Source organism: Oryx dammah, unplaced genomic scaffold (assembly GCF_014754425.2).
Source record: "Oryx dammah isolate SB20612 unplaced genomic scaffold, SCBI_Odam_1.1 HiC_scaffold_16, whole genome shotgun sequence".
NCBI lineage: Eukaryota > Metazoa > Chordata > Mammalia > Artiodactyla > Bovidae > Oryx > Oryx dammah.
Window position 1 is genome coordinate 53051522 of NW_024070200.1, and position 23987 is coordinate 53075508.

Sequence of the window (23987 nt, forward strand, 5' to 3'; positions counted from 1 at the left end):
GCATCCTTAGGCAGAGCGACACATGCCTCCAGCCCTGGTGTCCTTGTATAGTATTGATGCATCTTTTCTCATGGACTGCTCCATCACTGGGTTTCCCTGGTGTCTCAGGCAGTAAAGAATCCACCTGCAGTGTGGGAGACCTGGGTTTGACCCCTGGTTTAGGAAGATCCCTGGAGGATGGCATGGCAACCCACTCCAGTATTCTTGCCTGGGAGAATCCCCATGGACAGAGGAGCCTGGCAGGCTATAGCCCATGGGCTCACAGAGAGTTGGACACTACTGAGTGGCTAAGCACACTCCATCATTTGGGGCACATAATTCATCATTTGATGAATCACCCAACTATAAACCTGGATTTCTTCCATCAGATATGGGAACAGTTTACTTAGATATAATAATTGTGGGACTTCCCTGGTGGTCCAGTGGTTAAGGGTCTGCCTGCCAATGCAGGGGACATGGGTTTGATTCCTGGTCTGGACAGATTCCTATATGCTGTGGGTCAACCAGGCCTGTGCACCACAACTGTTGAGGCCTGTGCCCCCCGCCAGAGGTCGTGCTCTGCAACAAGAGAAGCCATCACAGGGAGAGGCCTGCACACTGCCACTGGAGAGTAACCCCTAGACCTTCAACTCCTTGCAACTAGAGAAAAACATCGTTTCCAAATGTCTTAGTGACCTTTCGGAGAGGTCCAATTTTCAGCAGACTGTTAACCTACTTCCCTTCAGCAGGGCAAGTTAACCTACTTCCAAAGATTCATTCACTTGAGTTTATCTGACACATAAAGTGCTGGGGCTTCCCAGGGGGCGCTAGTGGTAAAGAACCCCACCCGCCAATTCAAGAGACATGAGATCCAGGTTTGATCCCTGGGTGGGGAAGATCCCCTGGAGGAGGAAATGGCAACCCATGGCCGTATTCTTGCCTGGAAAATTCTATGGACTGAAGGAGCCTGGTGGGTTGCAGTCCATGGGGTTGAAAGAGTGGGACGTGACTGAGCGCTTGCACACAAAGTGGCAGGAGAATCACTACAGTGACTGCAGGTTGGATTCCACTAGACCAATTGTTAAAGCCAAACTTCTGTGCTAAGCACTTAGACTCAAGAGAAAGTGTTTACTCATCGCAGAAGTTTCCAAGCATTCAGATGTCATATAAACAAAGCACTTGGCCAACTTACCCAAGGCATCTGGTTTAATAGGGGGATGCACATAGATATCTTGATGTTCTTCCATTCCTTAGTAGCAAAGTGAGACTTCTCCTGGGGGGATTCCCTTATATATTCAATCTTTATCACAGCTACCACTGACTTCCAGGCCCTTGTCCAAGAGAACATTACCCTTCAGGAAAGTATATTTGGTTGAATAATAAAGTGGAATGGCAATGGTTCCATTTGGAGAGGCTGATTTTTTATTCCTTCAAAGCATATGCATGCAGTCAAATAAATATTGGAGTGGTTGCAGAAAAAGGGAGCTCAGAATTTTCCTTGGATATTAATGCATTTAATTTCAATGCATTCAAGCAAAAAAAAAAAAGAGAGAGAGAGAGAGAGAAATGCCTTCACTGTTCTTGGTTAATTGCTAAATAAAGAAGATTATTCTGCAGGGGGCTCTTCTTTCCCATCACATTTCAGCCAGCACAGTCTGATTGTTTATTTCCTCAACCTGCTGCCTCTGGGGCTGAGGGTATATTCTGTCGGTGTGAGGAGCACCTCTAGAGACAAACATTGAACCAATAAATGCATTGGAGCAAATAGACATATGTTATATAAAGTAATGGTAGTAGGATGTGGAAGGACCAGCAGAGATGACAGAATTTCCTTTGGAACAGGACAGGAGCCAGCAAGCTGTGATTTGTGGGCTACGCTCTATCCCCTACATATGACCCTTCAAACTGTGAACTTTCAGAGATGTGAACATGCTTTCCATCAACATCAGGCGTGAGTGACACGCCAGCGTGCCCTCTGTCTCCTGCTGCTGACGGCCCTTCAGCTCTGCCCTCTCCCACCCCGTCTCCCTCCTCCATCAGGAACTCTTCTGGCCTGGTCACTCCGTGCCAGCCCCTGGGTGCCAGCTGTTGTGCTGTAGTCCTGTACTTTTCAAGGTCCTGCACTGTAAGAGTACAAATGTTTTCTTTATCTTTGTGCTTGTTTCTTATGTGTTACTTGTGTGAGAAGCATTATAAACCTATTACAGTAGGGTTTATATAGCTCACTGTGTTAGTTGGTACCTACGCTAACTTGGTTGAACTTGTGAACAAATTGAATTTATGAACATGCTTGTGAAGCAGTACTTGTTTGAATGTAGAGGACTTGTTGTATTTTTTGTTTTTATATTTTTAAAGGATTATAAAGAAAGAAAAGAAGCGTATGTCACAGAGATCACAAGACATCTGTAAAGTAAATTATTTGCGAGTAAAATATTTATTGTTTAACCCTTTACAGAGAAAGTTTGATGAGTCCCAGTTTGGAACATCAGGCCTGCTTCTCTTAGGAGATTATATTTAATCTGGGAACTTTAGAAAGAGAATTGGGGCAGAGGAGAAGTCCCCTGCCAAAGTCTTATTAGAATAAATTTGAAAAAAACTTTTGTCCTAAAAAACTTTTTATTGGAATCTGGCTTCCTTTCCAGGTAAGGAGGTACACTTAAAGGACATGCTACTATCAATAAGTTTCTTCTGCTTGTCTTGATCCTTGCTGCAAATGCTGATATATGGTTGGTTTCATTTTGAAATATCACCAACCTATTGTCATTTTTCCAATCCCATGGCTCTCTCAGTTCCCAGCCCCATTCTAAGCTGGACTGCTCATAGCAACAATAGCAACTTTGATCACTTATGCATTTATTTTTTCAAGTTTGTATTTGAATAGTTTTGGGGAGGGAGTATAATGGCTTCACAATGTTGTGTTAGTCTCTGCTGTGCAGTGAAGTGAGTCGGCTATAGGTGTGTGTCTGTATATATCCCCTTCCTCTTGGACCGCCCTCCCACCACCTGCCTCTCACCCCACCACCTGCCTCTCACCCCACCCTTCTAGGTCATCACAGCGCGCGGGACTGAGGCGCCCTGTGCTTTGTAACAGGTCCCCACTAGCTGGCTATTTGGCACATGGTAGTGTATATATGTCAATGCTACTCTCCCAGTTCATCCCACCCTCCCCTCCTCCCACCTCATGTCATCTAGACAGAGAAGAAGTAAGGAGACACAAGCTTTAAATGACGCAATAGAGCAGATAGATTTAGCTGGTATTTACAGGCAATGCATCACTTTTGAGTCAGGCATCCTGCTGCATATTTGCAACCCTCTGTCTTACCAAATCCTAATAACTCTGCAAGATAACTCTGTGTCTGACTTTTACAACGAAGGTGCGGTGGTCAGAGAAGCTGGGTGCAGTGCCCGTGGTTATACTGCTGGCCAGGACTGTGACATGACCAGCTGAACTGTCATGTGTGAAGACTGGGCTCTTCCTTTTATGGGAACTTAGCAGCATGGGCTCCTCCCTCTTCCAAGGAAGCCTATTCCATTTTATTTGCCAGTTGAAGGCCCTTCTTACTCACCCCATCCCTCTCCTTTCACTTCCATCCTCCCTACTCTGAAAGTAGCGATCTTTTTGTTTGTTTGTTTTAATATTTATTTATTTGGCTGTGGCATGTAGGTTCTTTAGTTGCAGCACATGGGATCTAGTCCCCAGACCAGGGATCAAACCCGGACCCGCTGCTCTGGGATCACGGGGTCTTAGCCACTGGACCACCGGGGAAGTCTTTGCAATCATGGTTTTTAATTATCTAAAAAACTCAGTGTTATTAGGGGTGACATTGCCTTAAAATGCCACTGAGCTTGTTGAAGGAGGGTAGACTTCTTAACAGCTTTCTAACTAGTCCCTTATCAGCTTCATGCTAAAGTAATTTTTGATAACTCCAATGCACTCTAATTTTCCAGATTTATTGTCTTAACTTCTTCTGTGGAAGAAAGATTTTTAAATGAGTTTAATAGCAGAGCCATTTCAGAGGCATTGTGAATTTTCTATTTTTCTTCTCCTTGGATAAGCTCCTCTTTTTTCCTTTCTTCCTTTCCGTGGCCTCCCAAGACAGCGCAGGGGAGGAAAAAATTCTCTCTACCTTCCTAGGTTCGGTGACAGGGGGCCTTTGATTTAAACTAACAAAAGACAGATTAGGAAGAGATATACAAACAGACTTCATTCCCACCCACAATGCATATCCTTGTGAGTACCTCTAGGGATGGTTACAGTTGGGATGGTTACAATTTAGATAGCATCTTCACAGAGGACATTACATTGTAGAGAAGGGACAAGACAAATAAAAAGGGTCTTAGGCTTCCAAGAGTGGTGAACTGTGGTAAGGCAAACGTATGGAGTAAACCATTAATAATACAGAATTGTTTTAAGTGATATTTTTCCTCTTTGTCGTGTCTTTGGGTTGATAAGAGTCTCCGATGATTTAGAGTCTAAGCCTGCTGCTGCTGCTGCTGCTAAGTCGCTTCAGTCGTGTCCGACTCTGTGCGACCCCATTGACAGCCTGCCTGCTTTTAGGCAAAGGCAGGGGAGGTCAGGGGCTTCTCTAGCGGCTCAGGGGTAGAGGATCTCCCTGCAGTTCAGGAGACCCAGACTGGACCCCTGGGCCGGGAAGATCCCCTGGAGGAGGGCTTGGTCACCCATTCCAGTACTCTTGCCTGGAGCATCCCATGGACAGAAGAGCCTGGCGGGCTACAGTCCATGCGGTTGCAGACTTGGACACAACTGAACAGACTAAGCAACAGTGGAGAACAGCAGCTTTCCCCTTTTTTGTGAGTCTGCTCTTTCTCAGCTGTCTTCTGCTTGAAACACTCCTTGTATCAAAGTGGCACATCTGGAGGCCACGTATCCTGATTCCCTGCGACAGCATTCTGAGAAGCTCTTCCTGTTCTTTCGAGTTCCTGCTTTGGCTTGGGCAGTGAGGTTTAGTAGCAAAAGTACCGGGCTCGAGTCCAGGAGACCAGAGTGTATGCGGGGCCAGCAGAGAGCCTCTGCGAGTCCCTGGCCTTCTCTGGCAATCAGCCTCCTCACCTGGTACAGCATAGGCATTGAACTCAATGTCTAATTTCTAAGATTCATCAATTTGCCTGTGTGTCTGAATCTATCAGGGTGTAGTTCAGACACAGAAATTATGCCAGTTATTGTAACAGAGAGAATTTAATGTAAAAAACACACAACTATTAACTAAGTAAGTATAAGTGAAATGTTTATAGAACATATACTGAAGTAGGGACGGCAAGAAGGAATAAATTGGAATTATGATAACTTAGAAACTGAGAGAAAGCATTCCCATGCGGTTACAGCTCAGATCTCTGGAGAGGGTTCCTGGCTGGCTGGTGCTGTGTGAGGGGAGGGGAGGCAGGATGTGGCTGGTTCTGCTTTTAATAAATTTATAATAAATTTAATTATTTTATGACACATTAAAAAATTTTTATTTTGTCTTGGAGTCTGACCGATTAACAATGCTGTGATAGTTTCATATGGATAGCAAAGGGGCTCAGCCTTACATATTGTTTAGTTCCTTAGTTTAGTCTCTCAGTCGAGACCATGGACTGTAGTCCACCAGGGTCCTCTGTCCATGGGATTTCCTAGGCAAGGATACTGGAGTGGGTTGCCAGGGTTGCCATGCCCTTCTCAAGGGGATCTTTCCAACCCAGGGGTCGAACCTGCATTTCAGGCTTGGCAGGTAGATTCTTTACTGCTGAGCCACCTGGGAAGCCCAGCCATCCATATACATGTGTCCATTCTCCCCCAAGAACCATTCTCCAATGGTTCTTCTTATTGGATTCCGCTGCTGCTGTGGCAGAAGGGAACTGCGGCAGCCAGCGTGAAAGAGTGTTGCTCAGGTGAAACTTGCAGGAGCAGAAAGCATAGGTCCTTGCCCCTTCACCAGCCTTTAAGCCTCCCTCTAGTGCCCCTTACTGGCAGGGCTTGCAAAGCACATGTCGTTTGTGGACAATGTAGGGGTTGGAAGGTGGCTTTGGAGCTGAGAGGGAATAGCTTAATACCTGGCTCAATGTTTATTGCTGAGATTGCAAACTGGTGGCCCAGAAGCGACTTAGGGCCACCTCTGACCCATCTGTCCTGTGTGACAATCCCAAACGTTTAATCATCCATTCACGTTTGGTTCTTTTGTTTGTTTTTGCTTTTGCACTATTCCCCCAACATTTATTATGAAAAATTTCAAACATATAGAAAGATAGAAATAATTTTACAATATATACTTATATACCTACTACTTAGATTCTACAATTAATATTTTACTATATTTGCTTCATTGTCTACCTCTCCACAAAACTGCGTTTTTAAAAATTATTTTTTATTTTTAAAAAGATTTTTGGTCACTCTTTGTAGCACAGGGGAATGTTAGTTCCCTGGCCAGGGATGAAGCCCACATCCCCTGCATTGGAAGCATGGGGTCTTAACCTCTGGACCACCAGGGAAGTCCCAGCACAAACCTAGCTTTAAAAAATTCCCGTTATAAGATGCTTACAAAAGACATATCTAAAGCAAAACAGCATAGAAAAGTTAAGAGAATTCAAAAGTCATTTGGCTTTACCCAAATAATTTGAAAATGTATGTCCACACAAAAACCCACCTACTGAAGCTTATAGCAACTTTATTCATAATTGCTCATACTTGGAAGCAACAAAGATCTCCTTCAGTAGGTGAATGGATAGACCAACAGTGGTATAGCCATACAGTGGGATATTATTCTTTGCTTTGGGTTTGTTTTTATAATCTCACAATCTTCTTCCTGAGAAATCCACAGAATTTCATCTTTCTCTTTTTATATTTTTTACAAACGAATGGGAAGGCAGCTTGGAGGGTGCATGCTCAGCTGACTGTTAGTAATCCTGTGGACTGTAGCCTGCCAGTCTCCTCTGTCCATGGGTTTTCCCAGGCAAGAATACTGGAGCGGGTTGCCATTTACTTCTCCAAGGTATCTTCCTGATCCAGGGATTGAACCTGTGTCTCTTGCATCTCCCACATTGATGGGAGGTTCTTTACCATGGTGCCACCTGGGAAGCCCAGCTTGGAGGTTAGCTACTTCAGTAATCAGTTTGCCCTTGGAGGGTTAGAGGATATCTCTCAAATTATGCAAACAGTGAACAAGATCTTTGGGTTCCGGGGACCAGAATTTTCATCGCTACCCCCTCCTTGTGTTTCCCTGAGGGTGGGTGTACACTAGCCTCTCACTACTCAGAGTGTGGTCCATGGGTCAGCAGCACCAGTCTTGCTAGAGAGGCAAAATCTCAAGCCCCAACTCAGACCTATTGAATTGAGAATCAGAATCTGATATTAAGAAGATCCCTCTGTGATTTGTGTGCACAATGAAACTGGAGAAGAGTTGAAGATAGCTTTATTGAAGTAAGAGAAAAAGAGAACTTCTTTTGGACCCTGGTGTTTTGCTCTGGAGTGGGGCCAGGGTATGGGGTGTATGCATGCATGCTAAGTCACTGCAGTCGTGTCCGACTCTGTGTGACCCTATGGACAGTAGGCCACCAGGCTCCTCTGTCCACGGAATTCTCTAGGCAAGAGTACTGTAGTGGATTGCCAGTTCCTTCTCCAGGGGTCTATAGATGGGTTCTTACCAAATGTCCTGACCATTCTTCTGATTCTTGCCTCCCCTTCTAAACTTGTAGGCCCACAGGTATGTAGACAGCACACGTGCATGCAATCATACATGTGTATGCATGTTCTGCCTCTCGCACACACATACACCCTCTGCGCCATTCATGAGCTGGCCTCGGTCCTCACCAGCCCCAGTTCCTCGTGTGTCCCACGTGTACTGCATTCTGTTCACACGGAACTCCTTGCAGGTAGTTGCCACGCACATCAGGGGCTGTTTCTGCCTCCCTGTCTTTGCACCTGCTGTCTGCTCCCGCCTGTGGTATATTCCATCACCAAGGTGGAACCCTGACTAACTTTTTTAAAAAATCTGAAATTCAAATTTATCTTATTTTTTAAATTAATTGTTTGCTCAGTCATGTCTGACTTTTTGTGCGCCTATGGACTGTAGCCTGCCAGGCTTCTCTATCCATGGGATTCTCCATACAAGAATACTGGAGTAGGTTGCTCTTCCCTTCTCGAAGGGATCTTCGTGACCCAGGGATCAAACCCGGGTCTCCTGTCTAGTGGCCGGTGCTGAGTCTGTGTTTGCTGTTTTGCTTCTGTTATAGTATGCATTAGGCTTCTTAAGTGTGTTGAGTACTTCAGATTGGTTCAGTTCAGTCACTCAGTCATGTCTGACTCTGCGACCCCATGGACTGCAGCACACCAGGCTTCCCTGTCCATCACCAACTCCCGGAGCTTGCTCAAACTCATGTCCATTGGGACAGTGATGCCATCCAACCATCTCATCCTCTGTCATCCCCTTCTCCTCCCGCCTTCAATCTTTCCCAGCAACAGGGTCTTTTCCAATAAGTTGGTTCTTCGCATCAAGTGGCCAAAGTATTGAAGCTTCTGCTTCAGCATCAGTCCTTCCAATGAATATTCAAGATTGATTTCCTTTAGAATGGACTGGTTAGCTCCTTGCAGTCCAAGGGACTCTCAAGAGTCTTCTCCAGCACCATAGATCAAAAGCATCAATTCTTCGGCACTCAGCTTTCTTTATAGTCCAACTCTCACATTCATACATGACTACTGGAAAAACCATAGTTTTGACTAGATGGACTTTTGTTGGCAAAGTAATATCTCTGCTTTTAAATATGCTGTCGAGGTTTGTCATAGCTTTTCTTTCAAGGAGCAAGCATCTTTTAATTTCATGGCTGCAGTCACCATCTGCAGTGATTTTGGAGCCCAAAACAATAAGTCTGTCACTGTTTTCATTGTTTCCCCATCTGTTTGCCATGAAGTGATGGGACCAGATTCCATGATCTTATTTTTCTGAATGTTGAGCTTTAAGCCCTTTTTCACTCTCCTCTTTTACTTTCATCAAGAGGCTCTTTAGATATTCTGTACTTTACTTTCTGCTATAAGGGTGGTGTCATCTGCATATCTGAGGTTATTGATATTTCTCCTGGCAATCTTGATTCCCGCTTGTGCTTCATCCAGTCCAGCATTTCTCAAGATATACTCTGCATATAAGTTAAATAAGCAGGGCAACAATATACAGCCTTGATGTACTTCTTTCCCTATTTGGAACCAGTCTGTTATTCCATGTCCAGTTCTAACTGTTGCTTCTTGACCTGCATACAGATTTCTCAGGAGGCAGGTTAGGTGGTCTGGTATTCCTGTCTCTTTAAGAATTTCCCACAGTCAAAGGCTTTGGCATAGTCAATAAAGCAGAAGTAGATGTTTTTTCTGGAACTTTCTTGCTTCTTCGATGATCCAGAGGATGTTGGCAGTTTGATCTCTGGTTCCTCTATCTTTTCTAAATCCAGTTTGAACATCTGAAAGTTCACAGTTTACATACTGTTGAAGCCTGGCTTGGAGAATTTTAAGCATTACTTTGCTAGCGTGTGAGATGAGTGCATTTGTGCATTGTGCAGTATTATTCTTTGGCATTGCCTTTCTTTGGGATTGGAATGAAAACTGACCTTTTCCAGTCCCATGGACACTGCTGAGTTTTCCAAATTTGCTGGCATATTGAGTGCAGCACTTGCACAGCATCATCTTTTAGGATTTAAAAGAGCTCAGCTGGAATTCCATCACCTCCACTAGCTTTGTTTGTAGTAATGTTTCCTGAGGCCCACTTGACTTCACATTCCAGGATGTCTGGCTCTAGGTGAGTGATCACACCATTGTGGTTATCTGGGTCATGAAGATCTTTTTTGTATAGTTCTGTGTATTCTTGCCACCTCTTCTTAATATCTTCTGGTTCTGTTAGGTCCATACCGTTTCTGTCCTTTATTGTGCTCATCTTTGCCTGAAATGTTCCCTTGGTATCTCTAATTTTCTTGAAGTTATCTCTAGTCTCTCCCATTCTATTGTTTCCCTCTATTTCTTTGCATTGATCACTGAGGAAAGCTTTATCTCTCCTTGCTATTCTTTGGAACTCTGCATTCAAATGGGTATATCTTTCCTTTTCTCCTTTGCCTTTAGTTTCTCTTCTTTTCTCAGCTATTTGTAAGGCCTCCTCAGACAACCATTTTGCCTTGTTGCATTTCTTTTTCTTGGGGATGGTCTTGATCACTGCCTCCTGTACAATGTCACGAACCTCCGTCCATAGTTCTTCAGGCGCTCTGTCTATCAGATCTAGTCCCTTAAATCTATTTGTCACTTCTGCTGTATAATCATAAGGGATTTGATTTAGGTCGTATCTGAAAGGTCCAGTGGTTTTCCCTACTTTCTTCAATCTAAGTCTGAATTTGGCAATAAGGAGTTCATGATCTGAGCCAGTCAGCTCCTGGTCTTATTTTTGCTGACTGTATAGAGCTTCTCTATCTTTGGCTGCAAAGAATATAGTCAGTCTGATTTCAGTGTTGACCATCTGGTGATGTCCATGTGTAGAGTCTTATTTTATGCTGTTGGAAGAGGGTCTTTGCTATGACCAGTGTGTTCTGGCAAAACTATGTTGGCCTTTGACCTGCTTCGTTTTGTACTCCAAGGCCAAATTTGCCTGGTACTCCGGGTAGCTCTTGACTTTCTATTTTTGTATTCCATGCCCCTATAAGGAAGAGGACATCTTTTTTGGGGTGTTAGTTTTAGAAGGTCTTGTAGATCTTCATAGAACTGTTCAACTTCAGCTTCTTCAGCATTACTGGTCGAAGTATATACTTGCTACCCCATTATCTATTCCTGTATAACTCAGTGGCTTAAAGCCACTGTATCATCTGCTTTGCTCATGGAGCTGGATTTTGGGTGGGAATTCCCTCCTCCTCCCTTCCTTTATTCCCCTAAATATCTATTTATTTATTTGACTGTGTCTGGTCTTAGTTGCAGCGTGTGGGATCTTCATTGAGGCTCATGGACCTTCTAGCTCGACTCACAGGCTTAGTTGCTCAGGCCATGTGCTCTCTCAATTCCCTGACTAGGGATCAAACCTGTGTCTCCTGCATTGCAAGGTAGATTCTTAACCACTGGACAATCAGGGATTCTAAACCACTGGACCCCCTTCTTCCCTTTCAATATCTCTTTCTTTATTCCAAATGTTTACTAACCAGGTATCACGAGACCAGCACAAGTCATTTGTTGGCTGAGTGGGATGCTGGAAAGTCTAGGCAGTTGTTGTTCTGTTGCTTAGTCATGGCCTCTTTGCAACCCCACAGACTGCACACTAGGCTGCCCCATCCTTCACTTCCTCCCGGAGTTTGCTCAAACTCATCATGTCCACTTGAATAGGTGATGCCATCCAGCCATCTCCTCCTTTGCCACCCCCGTCTTCTCCTGCCCACAGTCTTCCCCAGCATCTAGGCAGGGAGTTGCACTAAATGAGGCCAGCCAAACTTGGAAGATGCACAGACCTACCTGGGGAAAATAGTTCTCTCTCTGCTCTGGTCTAGAAGCCTGAATTACCAAGCATAAGGAATGATGTAAAACTCCCTTGTCAACTGGGCTGGTGGTGACCTCTCAGGGGCCTATCTGGGAGGGGACAAGAAGGGCAGGGCATCTCATATGTGGGGCTTTGGCCATGGGTGTTCTGGGGGAGGCCTGGTCGGGCAGGGGCAGAGTTTGGGACTTTTCTGGTTGGTTAGGGCATCAGATGCTGGTAGGAAACTAGCATGGACAAAGCACCAAGCCAGTCTTGCACACTAGTATGCCTGGTGAGAGTAACAGGAAACCTCCAGCCCGACCCAGGCACAGGACCCAATTCATTCTTTTTAAAAATATTTATTTGCTTTTATTTTGCTTATTTTTGGCTGTGCTGGGTCTTCATTGCTGTGCACGGGCTTTGTCTAGTTGTAGCGAGTGAGGGCTACTCTCTATTGAGGTGCGTGGGCTTCTTACCACGGTGGCTTCTCTCGTTGGGGAGCACAGGCTCTAGGCAGGCAGGTCAGTAGTTGCTGCACACAGGCTTAATTGCCCCGAAGCATGTGGGATCTTCCCAGACCAGAGATCCAGCCAGTGTCCCCTGCATTGCATGGTGGATTCTTAGCCACTGGACCACCAGGGGAACCCCCAATTCATTCTTGATAGAGATGGGTCATGGCCACAGAAGATGGTTTTAAGACACCTTCATCAATGAGACATAACACCCAATAGGTAAGAGCTGGGCAAGATTAAGTCTGCCAGGAGCCAGATGCTGAAAGCCCTTGGCCGGTCACGGCTGAATCAGGCAGATAAACTCAGAGTCTAGTGGGAACACTAACCAGACATCATTACAATACAGCATGACCCAGGCCTGAGCAGGGTTTGCAAGTCTTGGCTCATTTTCTCAAACACAAATGTCAATGACCTAATAAAGTGGGAGATTGCTCACTATATTTTCTAAGCTGTGGGCTGGGAAACTGGTAAAATAGTAGTGGAGAAAAACCTTGGGCGCAGGAGCATAGATACAGCAATTTCCCCTAGACATCCCCACATCTGACTCACTGCAGGTCTTTGCCCAAATGTCCCAGTTCCCCGAGGGATGTCTGAACCATCTTGTTTGGAAATGTCACCTCCCACTCTGATTCTCCCTGTCTCTGCCTCTGTGTTATTTTTCTTTGTATCACTTTCAGCAACCCACTTACTGTATATTTCACTCACTTACTTATCATCTTTTTTCCCAACTAGAATGTAAGGGCCACAAAGGCAGGGATTTTCATGCATTTGTCTCCTGCTGTATTCCCAGTAATGGAAACATGGGCTAAGTCACTTCAGTCGTGTCCGACTCTTTGTGACCCCATGGACTGTAGCCTGCCAGGCTCCTCTGTCCATGGGATTTCCCAGGCAAGAATACTGGAGTGGGTTGCCATGCCCTCCTCCAGGGGATCTTCTTGACCAGGGATTGAACCTGAGTTTCTTATTTTTTTGCATTGACAGGTGGCTTCTTTACCACTAGCATCACCAAATAGCACTTAACTAATAACAGGCATTGAATAAATGTTTGTAGACTCATAGGCATGTTTCCGTGATTAATGTCATATATGGAAGGGAAAAAGGAAATGGCTTATTTCATGGCTTTGAGTTGTGTAGAGGTGAAAAGTGACAAGGCGTGTGAGTGAAGGAAATCCTAGTTAGTGAAAACCACTGACAGCACCAAAGTTATCTTCTTTTCATCTCATAAAATAAAATAATAAAAGAAGGAAACTTGTCACCGGGAAGATAAAGCAAGGCATAGTTGCATTGATCCTTTTGGGGACCTCCCTTCAAGTTGATTAAACAGCTAATGAAGATTTTGGCTGTATGTGGGCCCCTCCCAGCACACATCTGCCTAAATAAAGCATCACGGGTCAGGAGAAGCTTCCTGAAAGATAAATCATTTTCTTAATCTGATTTACAGTCAAGGTTGAGCAAAAGGACACTATGTAATTTGTATTCAGGATTTCCACTGTATGAAAGACGTTCTCCAAAATTTCCTTCTTGAGTTTAGTATATAACGTATCAATATATTCTTAGCAAGTCGTTCATTAATAGTAAGTATTCAGTTTTTAGTTGGAAAGAATTATCTGTGTGCTTCTAGAGATCTGCCACCCCTCTGAGGATGCTGGTTTTACTGGAATTCCATAAATGTGTCTACAACAGTGTATTTATATTACTATATCTTAAGGTAACTGATGGGGCTTCCCCGGTGGCTCAGTGGTAAAGAATCCACCTGCCAATGCAGGAGACCTGGGTTCGTTTCCTGGGTGGGGAAAATCCCCTGGAGGAGGAAATGGCAAACCACTCCAGTATCCTTGCCTGGAGAATCCCATGGACAGAGGAGCCTGGCGGGCTACAGTTCATGGGGTCACAAAGAGTCAGACGCGACTGAGTGACTAAATCACCACCAGGGTAACTGATTGTGTTACAAGCAGGTAGTAGTTACACCTGTTGGAGAAAGGATAGCACATGGCTGCTCCCTTCTACATTCTCCTGATAAATCTCAACATTTAAAGTAATTCCAGTCCAATAAAAAAAGAAATCTGAACATCGGTTGTGGCTTGGAAAAGGCCCTTCTTGAATGTTTAATAAAATAAACTGTCTCGTTGGTAGTTGCTCTTATCACTCTCGTCTTGTCTTTTCCCTCCTTAATGGTCTCCATACCCGCCTCACCACACTTTTTCCTGGGAAATTTGTCTTTAAGCATAACCCCACAGGTAAGGACATTTGAGGCACTGCCACTTTTTTGTTTAAAAATAAAAATGACAGAATTTCCTTCAGCTGCACATTACGCATTTCAAAGAAAGGTACGTCAAACCCAGTTCTGGTTGATCTATTTTAGCACGTGTACATATGTGTCAACCTGGTGAGGCTGTTATTTTCTGAATAGCGTTCCTCAGAAGTTGCATTTGTCCAACATGTCTAATTTGCCGCCGACATCTGTCACACTCCACCTTTTATGTCTGTGACACAGAATTTCTAGGATGCATTAAGATGGGCATCAGGTTTTCTAAAACATCGTACGGTCTCTAATCTCTTGTCTTCTCTCTCCACCCTCCCTTCTCTCTTTCTCTTTCTCACAGGGCTGATAGTCTACCTAGGAATGATGGGGGGAGCCTTCGTCCTGGGGGGCCTGGCTGATAAGCTGGGGAGGAAGCGAGTCCTCAGCATCTCCCTGGCCATCAACGCTTCCTTTGCCTCCCTCTCCTCCTTCGTACAGGGATATGGAGCTTTCCTCTTCTGCAGACTCATCTCAGGCATAGGGTATGTAATCACAGAGGTTCAGCCAGCCCCTCCTGCCCCCAAGACCAGTGGTCCATCCATCCTGGTACCTTGCCTCTGAGTGGTTCTCCAGAAAACCTTGAACTGAATTCTGCTTTTTAATTTTTGGCTGTACCTCACAGCATGTGGTGCCTTAGTTCCCCAACCAGGAGTTGAACCCATGCCTCTTGGAAAGCAGAGTCTTAACCACTGGACCACCAGGGAAGTTCCTGAATTTTGTGTGACTTCCAAGATACTGTGTTAAGGTTGAATCTTAGAAAGGGGTTAGGTTGCAAAGTCAGTGTATAAGGTCAAGAGAACCTAATGCTACCTTAGGCTGGTCTTTTGAATTTACGGGGTTGTTTCACCACTTGGCCCAAGGGCGGGACAAGGCACTGGGTTCCTGGTCTGACTGTGTTTGGTGCCTGACTTGGTTCTTCCTTTCTGGCGTTTTCTCTCTGCAGTATTGGGGGTGCTCTGCCCATCGTGTTCGCCTATTTTTCTGAATTCTTGTCCCGGGAGAAGCGAGGGGAGCATCTCAGTTGGCTGGGCATCTTCTGGATGGCTGGTGGCATCTATGCATCTGCCATGGCCTGGAGCATCATCCCGCACTATGGTGAGTGCAGAAAGCTTCAAAGGGCCAGGGTGGGGGGGGCTTTGTTCCCAGACACCTGCATCCGAACAGCATTTCCTGTCCTCAGCCTTGATCCCACACTCTCATACACAGTTCCTGAGTGCAACCTTGATCTTTCTAAAGAACTTCCAGCACTGGAGACACATTGCTAATTTCAGTACACATCTGTCTGGAAATAATACAGTCTACCCTCCTTCTCTTCGCCCCTCCTTCTCTCCTTTCCTCTCTTTTATTTGAAGGGATTTCAACTTTCATCTCCAGCCCTCCTCCTCACAACAAATTAGGCTCCATTCCCTTCTCCAGGGGATCTTCCTGACCTAGAGATCGAACCTGGGTCTCCCGCACTGCAGGTGGATTCTTTATCATCTGAACCACGCAGGAAGCCCTTTAAGGCAAACTTCATCTCCAGTTCTCCTCCTCACAATGAGTTAGGCTCAATAACTCCTTTTTATAGATGGTGTAGCAGAGGTCAGGAAGTTGGTGACTCAGCCAGACTGATGACTTGGCCTTGGCATGACCTTTAATCCTGACACCCCCTCCTTTGCAGCGCAGTGCTCTCATGCATTTTCCATTTAACTTCCTGCTGTCCCTCTTTTGGTTGCAGACATGGAGCAGCCCTTACAGACAAGGTCTTGGTTTCAGCCGAGACAATTTTATTATCTTGGTTAATTGTGAAAACTGGATTTTCTGGACAGAGACTTGGCAGCATTAACTTCCACTATTGGATTTTATTAAGAGTAAAGTAGGGAGAAGGCAGCAGTTTTGAATTTGATTATGCCTTTGGAGTATCCTGGGTAATGCCATTAACATCCTTCAAAATTATTTTTGGCAAACTACAGATCATGGGTGTAGGCTTTGCCATCATCTAGAATCCTGTAGACCACAGGGAAGAGGAGACAAATGCCCCTGAAGTTAACCAACACTTCTCCACCCATTCCCCTCCTTGGTGTGTGAGTGTGTATGTGTGCGTGTGCATTTGTGTGTGCATTTATTAAAGTACAGTTTATTTGCAATGTTGTGTTACTTTCAGGTGTACAGGAATGTGAGTGAATTATTCTTTTTCAGTCTTTCCCCATATAGTTTATTACAAAATATAGGGTATGGTTCCTATGCTATATAGTAGGTCCTTGCTTCTGCTGATGCTGCTAAGTCACTTCAGTCGTGTCTGACTGTGCAGCCCCATAGACGGCAGCCCATCAGGCAACTCCGTCCCTGGGATTCTCCAGGCAAGAACACTGGAGTGGGTTGCCATTTCCTTCTCCAACGCATGAAAGTGAAAAGTGAAAGTGAAGTTGCTCAGTTGTGTCCAACTCCTAGTGACCCCATGGACTGCAGCCTACCAGGCTCCTCCGTCTGTGGGATTTTCCAGGCGAGAGTACTGGAGTGGGGTGCCATTGCCCTCTCCCACTTTGCCCTTTGGTAACTGTTAATTTGTTTTCTGTGTCTGTTAGTCTGTTTCTGTTTTGGAAATCAGTTTGTGTGTATCATTTTTAGATTCTACATGTAAACGATATCATAGGAATATTGTCTTTCTCTGTCTTCACTTAGTCTGATAATCTCTGGATCCATCCATGTTGCTGCAAATGGCATTATTTTATTATTTTTTATGGCTCAGTAATATTCCATAGTGTGGCTTCCTTGGTGGCTCAGTGGTGAAGAGCCTCTGGAGATGATGTGGGTTTGATCTCTGGGTCGGGAAAATACCCTGGAGGAGGGCATGACAACCCACTCCAGTATTCTTGCCTGGAGAATCCTATGGACAGAGGAGATTGGTGGGCTACAGGCCATAGGGTTGCAAAGAGTCAGACACGACTGAAGTGACTTCGCATGCATGCATGCAGTATTCCATAATATATACCACATGTTCTCCATCCGCTCATCTGTCCCATGGACATTTAGGTTGCTTCCATGTCTTGGCTGCTGTAAATGGTGCTGCTGCTCTGAACACTGGGGTGCTTGTAGCTTTTTGAATTAGAATTTTCTGCAGATAATGCTCAGGCGTAGGATTGCAGGGTCATATGGTAATTCTATCTTTAGTTCTTTAGGGAACCTCTATACTGTTCTCCATAGGAGGATGTACCAATTTGCTTCTCCACCAACAGCGTAGGAGGATTCCTTTTCCTCTTGGCATGCTTGTTTTAAACCTAAACCTAGCTGTTGTCTGTTCTGGGCTAATGGAGGCTTCAGCATTATCTTTTCAAGAAGAAGCAATCTTCTTGGATTGGTGTAGTTAAGGAGATGCTGAGTATATTAACCTGAGAACCTGATCAACCCTGAAATCTCAGTGGTTTAATACCAAAGATATTTTCCCCTCCTTCAAAGCTGGCTGGTCCTTCTGATCTGTGGACAGCTCTCCTCCTCAGTAATCTTAGGGCTCGGGTTCCTCCCAGTGTGTGCTCTCCCCTCTTCAGAATGGTTCAGGAAAACAGCGTGGGCAGTTGCATGTGGGTGCTTTTAAGGGCAGGGGAGGAAGTGGATCACATCCTCTTTGCTCACATCCCCTTGGCCCCAAATCTGTAATGCGACTACACACTACGGCAAAGGACACCGGGCAGTGTAACCTAGCTGTGTGCCCTGAAGCTGGAGGAAATGGGTTTGAGACCATATCCCACCGGATTTTGTATTAGAAACAGAGAAAGAAATGTGAACAGAAGCAATGACATAAAGAGTTGATGTTTTCCAGGTAATTCTGTTATCATAGGCAGTTCTCCCTGGAGAAGGGCATGGCAACCCACACCAGTATTCTTGCCTGCAGAATCCCATGGACAAAGGAGCCTGGCAGGCTACAGTCCATCAGGTCACAGGTGGACACGGCTGAGGCGCCTAAGCACCCACGCAGGCAGTTTTTCATAATTTTAGATACAAAACTGTATTATTCCCCATATTAGGCTCTGCATTCTACCCTTCCCTCAAAGGCACACTTTAATTATCCAGGCTGTTGGTTACATGGGTCCAAGGAATTGCTTTTGTCCTTGCTATTAATATAATATCATTTCCCCTGGTCATTGGTCCAAATGTGCTAACAGTGAGAAATTATTTCTACATATAAATTGAATTAGAAAAATTTGCTGGGAGGGGAACAAATAGATTCTGGATAAAAGCTAAGTCAAAATAGCGGGGCTCTGTAATTTGGAACAAGTCACCCTAGCTTGTCCAGGCTTGGTTCCTTCATCTATAAAATGAGGTGAGAAAGAAGCAAAGGGAATTGACTCTAGAGATCTGATCTGTGCCAGCCTTGACAGCCAGCAGTTCTTGGGATGCAAAGAATGTCGAGAAAATTTTGGAGATGATTCTAGTACTTGGGCTGGCTTCCCTCCAAGCTGCATTAGCAATTCTAGCCCTGTTTGCAGACTGCTTGTTCTCTAAGGGGACCGCCCCCACAACCAGCCAATGAGCAAAGTTCTTGGCTTCACTCTGATTGGATCAGCTTAGGTCATATGCTCACCTCAGCCAATCACTAAACTCCAGAGGATGCCAGCTACTGAGGGTTCATATACTTCATTCCCGGTCCCTGGCATTGGGGGTGGGGTCAGTCCCACCCAAACCACAAGTCTGCAACGCAGTGGAGAAGGACTGGAAAGATTTTGTGAAGTGGGTAGCAGCCTTCCGTAGTCACTACAAACTGTCTTTTTTTCACTTCACTTTACACACTAACACGTGCCAATGTCTGGGTGTCTGGTTTTTAAAGAAGCAATAAAATAATTCAGGTTGGGAACTTGTTGATCAAGACTGAATGGGATGCCCATGGCAGAGAGGCCATAGGCTGCTGGCTGATAGCAGGACTTACGCTTAAATATCCTACTCCAAATGGACAGGATATTTTCCTATTTGTATGCTTTTGTGGACTGCAAGGAGATCCAACCAGTCAACCCTAAAGGAAATCAGTCCTGAATATTCACTGGAAGGACTGATGCTGAAGCTGAAACTTCAATACTTTGGCTACCTGATGTGAAGAACTGACTCATTGGAAAAGACCCTGATGCTGGGAAAGATTGAAAGCAGGAGGAGAAGGGGGTGACAGAGAATGAGATGGTTGGATGGCATCACCGATTCGATGGACATGAGTTTGGGTAAACTCTGGGAGTTGGTGATGGACAGGGAAGCCTGGCATGCTGCAGTCCACGGGGTCACAAAGAGTCAGACACAACTGAGTGACTGGACTGAACTGAACTGAACTGATGCTTGTATGAAATCTGTGGTTTTTACATGCCATTTAAAAATGGCCTCTTGGATGATTAGGGTTGAAGGCTTGAAATGCACAGTTACTTGAGGGCAAACCATCCTAGAAATATGGTAGACTAGAATCACAGTGTAACAGGAGTGACTATTTATTTTAAGCCTCATTTTTACCACGACCAGATGTTTTGTCCACAGTGAACCAGTTATTTGATGATATTTTTTAATAGACCTAAGACATTAATCCTCTAACATTGCCTCCTCTCAGCAGGGGCAAATGTAAGGGTGATCCAGAAAGGAGACTGAATGTTTGTATGTAGCTTGTACAAACCATTTAATTGCTTTTGCCGGAATGAAATGATGTGAGGTCTTGGCACCAGGAATTTGGGTGACGGAGTCATTAAGAAAGAAAATTACAAAGCTCAGAATGTTTTTCTGGGAAGTCATGGGCACAGCCCTGAAAAAAGTGGCTATATTATGAAAGATTAATTCCCACTGTAGTCAGCAGCACCAGCTGTTTGTGAGATCCTGATGGAGAAAAAGTAGGGCAAGCTAAAAGATCAGTGAACAAGACAATCCATGTCTCTAGATTAGCAGTTGTTCCATATATTTGGAAGCAGTTCTCTATTTAATTTTATTTAATTTAAGGCCCCAAAGATGTGCCTAATAAAGTGCAGGTTACTAAGTCACCATAAAAACCAGAGAGGCATGAGGGAATAATGGATTTTGGATAATTTGCACAGATTACCATTAAGAAAAAAATATCTCTCTGAGGCAGAGTACTTTCTAAACATACCTGTTTCTGTTCTTCTTCTCTTGTTACCTACCTGAGTTGGATGGCTATGTGGTTATTTCTAATTATGCCAGAATGGTTTTTGAACATGAGCTGAGAATGTGGAAATCTTCCTATGGTTTTGTCTTCCTCTTCCAGTTGTCACTCCCAGGAGAAAGGAAAGGCTTTTTAATTAAAATTAAAATAAACAAGCAAACCCCAGTGATATGGGAAGGAGGATGGGCTGTGCATAAAGAGGTTGGATTCTGATTGAGAAGGCTGGATGTGTTCTGTGTATTATGTTCTGTGGCCATTGTGTAAAAGTGGCCACAGTCCCCTGTTTTTCCACCTGGGATTCTCTCTGGCCAGTCCTTCACTCTGCAAATAGAGTTAGAAATATCTGCAGAAACAAGAGATATTAGTTAGGAGTCTCTGGCAAGTACCACAAATTGAACTGCAGTGGTAAGTAATAGACTTCAAGACATAAACCTCCCACCTCTGGAGTTAGCCATTTAGTGTATTTTTCAAGTAAATGGAATAGAGATTTTACAGCGGAATAATGTTTACCCTTTGAACTTTAGAAATCACTATATTTATTTATAAAGTTAGGTCTTTTTAAGAAATGCTATTGGGGGACTTCCCTGGTGGTCTAGTGGTTAAGACTGCCTTCCAATACAGGGGGTGCAGGCTTAATCCCTGGTTGGGTAACGAAGATCCCACATGCCTTGAGGCCAAAAATCCAAAACATAAACAACAAAGTTCTGGTAAAGAATCCACGGACAGTGCACGAGACCCCAGTTTGATTCCTGGGTTGGGAAGGTCCCCTGGAGGAGCACATGGCAATCCACTGCAGTATTCTTGCCTGGGGAATCCCACGGAGAGAAGAATCTGGCAGTGTACAGTCCACGGGGTCGCAAAGAGTCGGACATGACAGAATGACTAAGCACAGCACAAAAAACAGGATATTGTAACAAGTTCAATAAAGACTTTAAGAATGGTCCCCATCAAAAAAAAAAAAAAAAAAAAAAGAACCTTAAAACCAAAACCAGAAATGCTGTTGGAATTGTCTTCAGAGGTTGTTTTGAATGGCATGAGAGAAAAATAAAACAGTTCTTTTGCTGATCTTTGCTGACATTCACCCATTTTACTCAACATCTTTGGCACTAAATGTCATGTAACTATTTCTAAACAAATCAAAGCTACCCTCAAAGAAGGTGAGTTATTATTGATTGCTGGAGCGCTTTCACACACAGTGAATCTGTGGGAGTACCATTAGCTGCATTCTACAGCTGTGAAAACTCACCAACATAACAATAACGATGTGAGAAAGCCAGGACTTGAACTCTGACCTATGTGACTGCAGAAGTCCAGGCACTTTCCACTGTGTCATTGTTCCCTGAAAGAGGGAAATTTGCTACTTCTAAAGATGTTTGAAATAACATTTTGTAGATTCTGAAGGCAATTTCCAAAAATGAGTTTTAGAAATACTTTGAATATAATGAAAGCTGAGTTGGAGCTAGTCACCTCTCTGTTTCAATGATTATGAATTCATTTGAATGTAGAAACTCAGCTTCTTTAAAAAAAAAATTAGTGTTATGACTGACAGTGGTTTTCAAACTGTGGTCTTAAGCCCTGTGCTTTGGAACCACCCAGAGATGGTGTTGCTCTTTGACGTGGGTGAGAGTAATCTCCCCATCAAAACCCTAGGTCACGTAAGGCCCTGCTCTGGCTCTCCTTTGGCTCAGCTGGTGAGGAAGCTGCATGCAGTGCAGGAGATGCGGGTTTGGTCCCTGGGTTGGGGGGATACCCTGGAGAGGGGCATGGCAACCCACCTCAGTATTCTTATCTGGAGAAGCCCATGGACAGAGGAGCCTGGCAGGCTACAGTCCATAGGGTTGCAAAGAGTCAGATAGGACCGAGGGACTAACACTTTCACTTTCCTGAAGGTCACTCTAAGACCAAGTGTCAGAGACACTCTGACAGCTTTATTTTCAATTGGAGCATAGTTGCTTTACAATGTTGTGTTAGTTTCTGCTGTGCAATGAAGTGAATCCGCCATACGTATACACATATCCCCTCCTCCTCGAGCCTCCCTCCCACCACCACCTCATCCCACCCCTCTAGGTCATCACAGAGCACTGAGCTGAGCTCCCTGTGCTATACAGAAGCTTCCCACTAGTTATCTATTTCTGCAGATGGTGACTGCAGCCATGAAATTAAAAGATGCTTACTCCTTGGAAGGAAAGTTATGACCAACATAGATAGCATATTCAAAAGCAGGGACATCACTTGGCCAACAAAGGTCTGTCTAGTCAAGGCTATGATTTTTCCAGTAGTCACGTATGGATGTGAGAGTTGGACTATAAAGAAAGCTGAGCACCGAAGAATTGATGCTTTTGAACTGTGATATTGGAGAAGACTCTTGAGAGTCCTGTGGACTGCAAGGAGATCCAATCAGTCCATCCTAAAGGAAATCAATCAGTCCTGAATGTTCATTGGAAGAACTGATGTTGAAGCTGAAACTCTGATACTTTGGCCACCTGATGCGAAGAGCTGACTCATTTGAAAAGAGCCCAATGCTGGGAAAGATTGAAGGCAAGAGGAGAAGGGGATGACAGAGGATGAGATGGTTGGATGGCATCACTGACTCAATGGACATGAGTTTGGGTAAACTCCAAGAGTTGGTGATGGACAGGGAGGCCAGGTGCTGCGGTCCATGGGGTCACAGAGAGTCAGACACGACTGAGTGACCGAACTGAACTGAGCGTATATATGTCAGTGCTCCTCTCCCAGTTCATCCACCCTCCCCTTTCCCCTCTGTGCCACATGTCTGTCCTCTATGACTGGGTCTCTATTTCTGCCCTGTGAGCAGGCTCATTTGTGCCATATTTCTAGACTGCACAAATGGGCATTAATATACGATATCTGTTTTTCTCTTGTCTGACTTACTTCACTTGGTATGATGGACTCTAGGTCCATCAATGTCAATACACATGACCCAGTTTCATTCCTTTTCATGGCTGAGTAGTATTCCAGTATGAATAGCTAGTACCTCTTTATGCATTCATTTGTCGACAGACATTAGGTTGCTTCCACGTCCTGGCTGTTGTAACTAGTGCTGCGTGTCTGGCTGCTTCTTCACAGGCTGGGGCTTCAGCATGGGCAGCAGCTACCACTTCCACAGCTGGAGAGTGTTTGTCATCGTCTGTGCTCTGCCCTGCACCGTGTCCCTGGTGGCCCTGAAGTTCATGCCAGAGAGCCCGAGGTTTCTGCTGGAGGTGAGTCAGTGCCCCACCCCGTGCGAGGCTTGCTGTCCCAGCCCCTTGGTCCCAGGTCGGCTTTGACCTGGCCCGTCATTAAACCCATCATGATGGTGGCCTGCCCAGGATGCGAGGACTGCCAGAGCTGGAGGGACAGAGCTCACAGAGTGCAGAGCAGTGGCGCTGCTTCCTGAGTCTGGGTGGAGCTGGAGGGCACCCTCTTGAAGATGCTTCCGGTACCCATGCTCCCCAGAGGTCCTGATGGCCTTCAGAGCTGCATGAGTGGGACTTCCCTGGCAGTCCAGTGGTCCTCTCCAACGTGCTTCCACTGCAGGAGGCACTGGTTCAATCCCTGGGCAGGGAACTAACATCCACATGGTTTGAGGCAGGAAACAAAACAAAACAAAACAAAAAATG

General features: G+C 44.9%; 1 protein-coding gene across 1 annotated transcript in view; it reads left to right on the forward strand.

The window, feature by feature from the left end:
• Positions 1-23987, forward strand: part of SV2B (synaptic vesicle glycoprotein 2B) — a 242673-nt gene that overhangs the window by 169647 nt on the left and 49039 nt on the right. Inside the window, exons 3-5 of the mRNA XM_040256978.1 lie at positions 14551-14731; positions 15193-15344; positions 23455-23588. Coding sequence (XP_040112912.1) covers positions 14551-14731; positions 15193-15344; positions 23455-23588 — 467 coding nt within the window. The remainder of the gene's footprint in view (positions 1-14550; positions 14732-15192; positions 15345-23454; positions 23589-23987) is intronic.